The 9,168-nt window shown below is 41.9% G+C and overlaps 1 protein-coding gene across 1 annotated transcript; it reads right to left on the bottom strand.

Moving 5' to 3' along the window:
• Window positions 1-7,417: 7,417 nt before the first annotated feature.
• Window positions 7,418-8,684, bottom strand: mc4r (melanocortin 4 receptor). The gene has a single exon (XM_023395107.1). The coding sequence runs from the start codon at window positions 8,483-8,485 to the stop codon at window positions 7,502-7,504; it is 984 nt and encodes a 327-aa protein (XP_023250875.1). The 5' UTR covers window positions 8,486-8,684; the 3' UTR covers window positions 7,418-7,501.
• Window positions 8,685-9,168: the final 484 nt, after the last annotated feature.

Raw genomic sequence — 9,168 nt, 5'->3', positions numbered from 1 at the left:
TCTTCCCTCCAAATGTCGTATCCTTCACTACTCCTTTGTCACCTCCGATTTTATGGTACAAATTGGTCATTCATTTTGAAGAAGAAAAACAAGAACTCTGGCCACTTGCAGCTTTTCTTGGATGAACTGCGTTGTTATGGTGACTATAGCACCCACCGGCTTCCCACTCTCTCTAACACACACACACACACACACACACCCTCTAATACACCCCAAGAGATGAACACAACATGTGATCATGAAAATGAACAAAAAAATCAAGGCAGGGCTGGAACATTGCAAGATTCAACTGTGGCTCACATTTAATGCCTGATAAAATTAATCTGAAATATTAATTACTTTACATACCTCAAAGGATTAAGAATGGGCAAGTATTTTCTACCCACAAAATTTCTGTCAGAGAATTACCGTTATAGAACTGGGTACGCTACACATGCATTTTTTACAATCCAATTTAATGTGTTAACTGAACTTAATAGAGAGGACCTGACTTGGAAATAAATTCCAGCATTATCTGGCGTGTCTTGGGATGACAAGAGTAGAGTCAACATGGACTAATTTGATGCAAGCAGCTCTGTGCACAAATCCCCACGAGGCCGGCGTGATAAGGGCGGATAGAGCCAGAAGGAGTCAGAGGTAAAGCAGTGTGAGAATACAGAAGAAAAAAAAAAATGGTACCTTTTCCACTTGTAAACTGAGTGTAAAGAATGATTGAACTCTAAAAGGGAGCGATTGAATAGATAATTTCAGGGAGTGTCTGTAGACTGGTTGGCTGTGTGGAGTAATGAGTGTGTACATGATCCATGGGAAGCAGTCAGGCGAGGCGCTGTTCTGCAGCCGGCGATAACGCGGCTTCCCCCAAGCTTATTAGGATTCAGCTGCATCCTGGAGTCTGGTTTAAAGATGATATACCGCAATGTGAGGAGCAGGGAGACGAAGTGTTACGTCACTATCAGACACCCGAAAGTGGATTTTTGTTGAAGTTTTGGAAATCTTAAGAAAAGGATGGAATTCAATTTAAGATTTTATTCAATGGATAAGAAGAGAAAGAGAATTTATGAAACAACTGATGAGGACAGTCCATACTGGAACAAGCTAAAGTGAATGTTGAAGCCAGTGTGGATTAGTTGGCCATATGAGTAGCATATTTAAGCCCAATAACTACAAATCTCCCATTTTGCTAATAATTCGATATGTATGTAAGGATCAACTCACAAAGCACATAGATAAATAATATTATTTGGGCGTCATGACTGATTCGATTGAGTCTGTTCCTGTCAGGGTCACGTCTATTGTTTTCCAAAAAAGAAAAGTGAAGCCAAGACGGAAGTGCCAAAAAGTGCAGTTCCTCAAATGACCACTTGAGGCAGGCTCCAAAAGCGAGTCAATCCCTATGGACTCCTATGTTAAAATACCCAACTTTACAGCAGAAATAAAAATGTTTACAGCCTGGTACAAAAAAATGGTTTTGGTCTCTGTAGCTAATTTCTTCCTTCACTACAACTGTATGGGGGGTGAATTTTTATGCAACTCGTTTGTATAAATTGTATTAAAGCTTAACGTTTTGCATAATTGAGGGAGTGCCACTTTGAGTGACAGGTGGGTGAGCGTATAGTTTGCTACAAACCGGCATGCACTGAAGTCTCGGCTGCATACACGCCCCACCGCTTTGCCTGTTTTTTGGATGAGCTGGGAATTAGGTGGAGTCAGGCACTGCCAAGATGGTGACGGTGGAGCAGCCAGCTCTGAGCTTGAAAACCGCCCCTCAGAAACCTATGGGTGACGTCACGGAGACTACATACATCTATCTATAGTCTATGTTTCTAACCCAGACTAGATGAAATAATGCCCACTTATAACAAAATCCTTGCCTTTTCTACACAAAGCGCAACATAAATTACTAAGGCAAACAGTTCTTGATATTTTTTCTATGCTTGTTCGGAAACCTTGCCGAATGCACTTTTCAGGGTTTGCTGAGTGACTCAACTCGGGCAACTGTTTACCTGCCTTTCAGTTTTTTGTCTTCTGTCCTTCAATACGTGCTCCATTCTGTCTGTAAGTATATGGTGTTGGAAATAGTTGTTTTGTTTGTTTTTCTTTGTGTTTAGTCTTTATATGACATTGACGTTTCTTCCCTGCTGTACTTTAGATATGAAATCTATCAGGACACTTTTTGAATAATTTAACAAAGCTGCTGGAAAGGAAATACATCTCAATCCGCTGACCCTCTACAAAAATGAAAGCGTTTCTTCTTTATTTATTGAAAATTGCAGAGTTAGTGCATGTGTGAGCAGGATTTCACCTAAACATCATCCCTAAATGTCCATGTTCACCCTGCCAAAATACAATAACCAAACCGATCTGATGCAAATCAGGAACTAAACAACAAAGAAACTGAGTCCTTGTTTGGCAAATGCAGCATGGAGGAAGTTTTGCATAAATTTTTCTTTGCTGGGTGAAGAAAAGGAGGAGAAGTAGGGACTCCCATCTGCGAGCTGCTTGAACAGTTGTGTAACCTTAATTGGAGCCTTTATTTGATAGGTATCAGCTTTGCTTCTCTTTCACTCCCCTGTGTTCTTCCTGTTTTCCCCTCCCTTATGTTTCACTCATATGGTACCACGCTACGGCCAAACACCCAGCTTCTGATTTCATGTTTCCCCGTGTTGCTTTTGACACCAGCCAGACTATTGTTTGCCTTCACTTCAGCTTCACCTTTGCTTGCTTGCCAAGACCCTTCCACACTCAGCTCCCTGTCGTGCCTACAAACCCCCAGCCTGAGATCCAGCATCCAGGCAGCTCTGGGTTTGTCTTCCAGTCTGGCTCAGTCCTCTGTGCTGCCGCCTGTCCTGCTCTCAAACCCCAGCATGCCTCAATTTCTACAATAAAAACTGCCTTTCTTACAACATTCAATCATCTCTGAGTCTTGAGTCCTTCAATCAAAGCTTAATGGCTTGATGGAGTGAATACACAAGTGTATACACAATCTTAATTTGCATATCTTTGCACGACATATTCAGTGTTTTGTCAGGGATGTACAGAGAAGAGCAGAAAGCTTAGCCGACATCTACTCTTGTCTTTCTGCTCGTCATATGTGAGGGTATTGTGAAACTGTGCATCAGGCATGCTGCATTACAGTATGTACTAATGCACCATAAGATCTCAATGAACCATCATAAACCCTTTTCTCTCTCTTCTCTGAAAGTCAGAGCTGTCTGTACATGTGAATATTGCTTCTGCTGTTTTGAGAAGTCTTTCACAACATCAAGCCTCCATTAGTGTTCCTACTTCAATTTCTTTTACAGAGGCTGCAGAAACATCCTCATACAAAGATTTGTCATTCCCATCATGCCATATCAGCATATCAATGGAACCCAGTGGAGCCGAAACCTATAACCTGTAAGTGTCCAATTGCCAAGTTGTTCCATCTTTCACTTCAGGCTTTAGAAACCTGAAAGGTGTCCACTGATAATTGAGGGGAATTCTTTTTTGACTTTGTGACCCGCTGAAAAAACACAAGTGCAGCATCTAACTGGGAGGAAATAGCCGAGTGCTGTGCTGCACTGTGCTGGTGACATTTCCTTTCATTGTGCTAAGGTAAAAAAAACAAGTGGATGATGGGATGATCTGATGCGACTGGGACCGAATTGAAGCTGTCAGGCTGAGGTGAAAACAGTATTGAACGGTGCATCACTGCCTCTATATATTTCTAATAGATTCTATATTTCATTCTGTTTTGTTAGCACATTCCTTTGTGCCTTCCTGAATGCTTCTCTGTATTATATCAATATTTGCAATAATATATAAAAAACATTTTCAAAACATTTAAATTCTTTCTTCGATGATCATCTACATTTCTATTTCCTTTTGGAGCTTGTATAGACTTAATAACAGATGATGCTCCTTCAGGTAGCTCTTTTAAAAATTGATTGGATTAATTCTGGTCAACAAAGGATATGTTGTGTAATTATAAAGTCGAGCATGTGTGAAATTATTTTTTAAAAAGTATATTGCGGTCTTGTTTTGTTGTACTTTTTTTTTGTACTTCATAAAATAAAAACAATCCCTGTTATTTTGCAGATTTAGCATTTACTTTAATCTATGTTCCATTAGTATTCGTTTGTCACACTGGCCCTGTTCAGATCTGGTGTTAAATTATTCACCACAATTGAAAATACTTTTTTTTTCTCCACATTTTTTTTTCTCGCACACAAACTTCAGTTTCTCACCTGAGGGAAGAAGCTGTGCGACGTTTCTACTTTTTCCTATTCAGGTCAAGTTCATACAAAAAAAGCTATAGTTCCATTTGTGCCCGTGTGACTGCATTTCTGTCAGTGATATTAGAATATATTTATTTGTATCTCTACTTTTTATATAAGTCCATTTGTTTTCATGTGTGAGGCTGCTTTCACATCTGAACAACCTTTGTGTAAAGGTTACAACCTGTACCCCAGAGGAACAATGACACACACAGGTGTTGCTGAGAAGGCTTTATGATTTATTGAAGTTACTTTGCAGCAGTGATTCACAGAGGAATGCGGTGGTAAAGCAGATACCTTCACACTTGGCAACTTTGGAATCAAATTCCAGGCGAAGCTTTTATCAGAAAATCAGACACTCATTCATGCCAGTTTCCTTGTGTATTTTATGAGCTTAGAAATGCACTTCAAGTTTAAACAGGCATGAATAAATAAGGCAATATTGAAAATAGCATTTATATACATAGAAAGACTGATTCCATCAGTGTCTGAAGTACTGATCACAGAGGATACGGTTGGTCTTTACATCACAGTGCAGCATAGTTAAGGCATGGATAAAAAGCAACGAGTTACACTACATCACAACACACACAATTAAAAATAAACTCAGTAGACTCTGCCCTGTTACACGCACATGATGAAAAATAGATCTCAGTACAGTCACATTTGCATGCTGTGAGCGACCATGTCAACAACCTACATGTGCATATTTACATAAATGTCTACACAAACCACAAAGTCACAAGAGCATTGATTGGAAATCAGCAGAGATCCTGGATTGACAGTAGCTTCATAAGGTGTGTGGAGGATCTGTTTTAGCTCTTTGCTCACAGGAAATTATGAAAAAATAAAAATGTTTGTCTGTTTCCTTACCCTGCTTCAAAAAGAAATTTGAAATGAGGGTCTACAAAAACCGCATCCCTGATCAGGTAGGGTATAAAACGCCACAGAGTCCAAAACTGGGAATGAACAATAGAAGAAAGATTGTAGGCCACTCTGAATGGCTCATTCATCTTTAGGTGCAAATAAAGAAAATCTAAACCAGAAATGCTTAATAAGTGCCATCTGTTGTGCCTGAGAAATACACTGACTGACATTTTCCTGTTCTTCCCATTTTAAAGTCTTCCTCTAAATCATCTTATTTAATTCTTTTGCACATATAGAACCATATACCCCCATAATGTAAACATGCAGCTTCTGTGTTATTACTCCTTTTAACCCAGTGAATGCTTTTAACTGTAAGACCGTGCGTCATGGACGACATCAGAAAACAGCCTGTTTACTACACTGAGTGGGTTTGACATACAAAAAACAGCAGAGAAGCAATTAAGAGAACTATGGCATTTTTTTTGTTTTTGCTCGTTACTCTTACTCTTTAATGTTTTCCAGATGAAATCTAGTTTAGTCTTTGTGCTATTATACTTTTAGAATAGCTTGCAAAATGATATGCAACACATCTTCTCTACAAAACACCCAATGAAATGAGCTTCTTCCCCTTGTATTAGATTTCTGAACGTCTACTTTATTAAAATGGCACCATGATAAAAAGGTAAAACTACGCTTTACTCGAGCTTCATTTGTTCCCTCATGATTGGCTCAATATACATGAGGGAAACAAGTGAGGTGTAATGGCGTTCACCTCATAAGTATATATCACATAAAAACATTCTTACATTCATTGTAGCGCAGAACAAAAGGACGAAGCACTTTATTAGTGACACCTTTGCACAGTCAGCCAATCATGTGGCGGCAGTGCAGTGTGTAACATCCTGCAGCTACAGGTGAGGAGCGTCAGTTAATCAAACAATCAAACGTCAGAATCAAGAAAAAAAAGTCATGTCAGTAACTTTATATTGTTGGTGTCAGACTGTTTCTCAAACTGCTGATCTCCTGGGATTTTCACACACAACAGTCTCTAGAGTTTTTACTCAGAATGGAGCCAACAACGAAAGAATATCCAGTGAGGAGAATGGCCAGGCAGACTGGAGCACACAGAAAGGCTATGGTAACTCAGATAACCACTCTTCACAACTGCGGTGAGCAGAAAAGCATCTCAGAATGCACAACACATCAAACATTGAGGTGGATGGTCTACAACAGCAGCAGATCACGCCAGGTTCTACTCCTGCGACCAAGAACAGAAACCTGAGTCTCACCAAAGCTGGTCTGATGAATCTGGATTTCTGCTGATGGTAGGGTCAGAATCTGGCATCAACAGCATAAATCATGGACCCAACCTGCCTTGTGTCAACAGTTGAGGCTGGTGCTGGTGTAATGGTGTGGGGAGTGTTTCCTTGGCCAACTTTCGGCCCGTTAATATCAATCAATCATTGTTTGAATGCCACAGCCTATCTGAGAATTGTTGCTGACTGCATGCTTCCCTTTATGCCCACAGTTTACCATCTTTTAAAGTCGTCTTAAACTGGTTTCACGAACATGACATTGAGTTCACTGAACTTCAGTGGCTTCCCCGGTCACGACATCTGAATCCAATAGAACCTTTGGGATGTGGTAGACCGGGAGATGTGATGCAGTCATTTCAACATGGAGCAGAATTTCAAAAGAGGAATCCATGCCATGCTGTTTGAGAGCAAAGGGAGGCCCTACCCAGTATTAGTATGGTGTTCCTAATAAAGTGCTTGGTGAGAGTATGTCAGGGATAAATGTATCTTTGCTTGCAGTGTGCAAAATACTTTTGTGGTTTCTGAGGAGGATTACACTCTCAAACATGGAGGTAGTCTGTCACATATTATGTTAATCTCTCTGTTACATATTCGGTATGCCAGTGCAGAGTACATGCACTGTGACATTTAGGTTCTATATTGAAGAAAAAAAAAAAACAGATAGGTTTTAGATTGCAAAAGATAAAGTGAGAAAGATTAAGGATTTGTAAATGAACCACAGTTTGAGCATGTGTATTGGTGTATATACATGCTGGTCACATTTACTTCAAATTGCACTTTAGAGCAGCGTTTACTACAAAACAAGATAGCATTTGTCTACAGAGCAATAATCTATGTTACAGGGTGTTTGTAAACCTACCTCTTCAGCAACCTGTCTCATGCCGCCAGAGGCGAGCGCCCTAAGCATCAATCATTTACAGCTGACTGTAAGAGCTCTGGGCACAACAGAGTCCCATCGGTCCACAGTGATTACAGCTCAAACCCTCCTTGTTTGCCAGCTCTCGTTTGAATTTCAGATTGTGGCTGTCAAGGTCGTAGCTCTGCTGACATTTCACAGGCAGCTCACACACACAAGAAAGCATGAGAGCAGCAGAAGATCTCTTTGAAGGTTTTCCGCATCTCTTGGCTGCGAAAGGCGTAGATGATGGGGTCAATGACGGAGTTGCACATGATGAGGATGAGGTACATGTTGAAGTGAGACATGAAACAGGTGCAGTAGGGGTTCCTGGGGCAGGTGATCATGAGAATGAGGTGGAGGAAAAAGGGCGCCCAGCACACCACGAACACCCCGAGGAGGATGGTGAGGGTGATGGCTCCCTTCATGTTGGCTCGCTGCTGGATGGGCGCGTTGCCCGGCAGCGCCGCGATCCGCTTCATGTGCAAGCGTGCCAGCAGGAACATGTGGACGTACAGCGACACCATGAGCACCAGCATGGTGAAGAACATGGTAATGAGGCAGATGAGCACCGTGGTGCTCTCTGAGTAGATGATGAATAGGATGCCGGACACTGTGCAGCACGTCCAGATGCTGCTGATGACCAACATTGCTCTTCGCAGGGTGACAATGTTGTGGTATCGCAGGGCGTAGAAGATGGTGATGTAGCGGTCGACTGCGATGGCCAGCAAGCTGCAGATAGATGCCAACAGAGAGCTACAGATCATAGAGTCAAACACATTGTCCATGCTTTTAATCAACCTGGCGGGGATGGTCAGGTTGCCTCCATTGATGAGCTCTATGACAATAGTCTCAGACGCATTGGAGACACTGACAAGCATGTCAGCAACTGCAAGGCTACAGATGAAGAAGTACATAGGCGAGTGAAGGTTCTTGTTCTTGACTATCGCAGCAACAACCAGGATGTTCTCCAGCAGGCTGATGATGCCCAGAGTGAGGAAAACCTCTGTGGAAATCAGCAGCTGTTCGTAGCATCCTGCAGATGACTCGTTGTCCTCGGCTGACAAGTCTTTGTCAAAAGGCAAATTGGCCGATGTTTGGCTCCTGTTGTGGTAGCCCGTTATCAGTCCGTGATGTTCTGTGGTGTTCATGTCCCCGTTTTAGTTCCCTGTCTTTGTGAGTTAAGTCTTCTTTTTTTCCCCGTTGTTATTCGTCCATCTACTGTCTTAGCATGTGTGGCTTTCAGTCATGGTGCCCTCAAATGGGAATGAAAGAATCTTTGCCTGCGTTCCGTATCCCCTTTAGGTTCAACAAGAGAAGCAATTTTCTTCAAACATCTGTAACCCTCAGCCAAAGACAATCCGTGCCGCTCTCCTCTCTCTCTCTCTCTCTCAAAGAGTGTGTAGTAAGAACTTAAGAGTAAATGTTCCCGAAAAAAGATGTGAGAGAGATAAACGGAAGGAGTGAAGCAGAAAAGTGCGTGTAAGAAGGAGCATGTGTGAGACTAATTACCAGTGAGCGGGAACAGAGAGGCGGAGTGAGCCGAGCGCAGCAGCTCTCTGTGCGAGTGCAGGCAGATCATCACTTTGCAAGCTACTGTGGTCTTTCCTCTCTCTCTCTCTCTGTGTCTCGCTTCTATTACACCAGGCACACACACACACACAGACATATACACACACACACACACACACACACACACACACACACACACACACACACACACACACACACACGACCACACTCCCCTGTAGCCGTTCTATCGTCTGACTGATGAGGTCAGAGGAGGAGCAAAGTTTAGCTTGACGCACATGACTGAACTGGTTTTAAAATGAAT

Source organism: Seriola lalandi, unplaced genomic scaffold, assembly GCF_002814215.2.
Source record: "Seriola lalandi dorsalis isolate HSWRI2012SDOR001 ecotype SW California unplaced genomic scaffold, Sedor1 jcf7180002054956, whole genome shotgun sequence".
Taxonomy (NCBI): Eukaryota; Metazoa; Chordata; class Actinopteri; order Carangiformes; family Carangidae; genus Seriola; species Seriola lalandi.
Note: the sequence above shows the minus strand (reverse complement) of the source record. Positions and strands in the feature narration are given on the sequence as shown.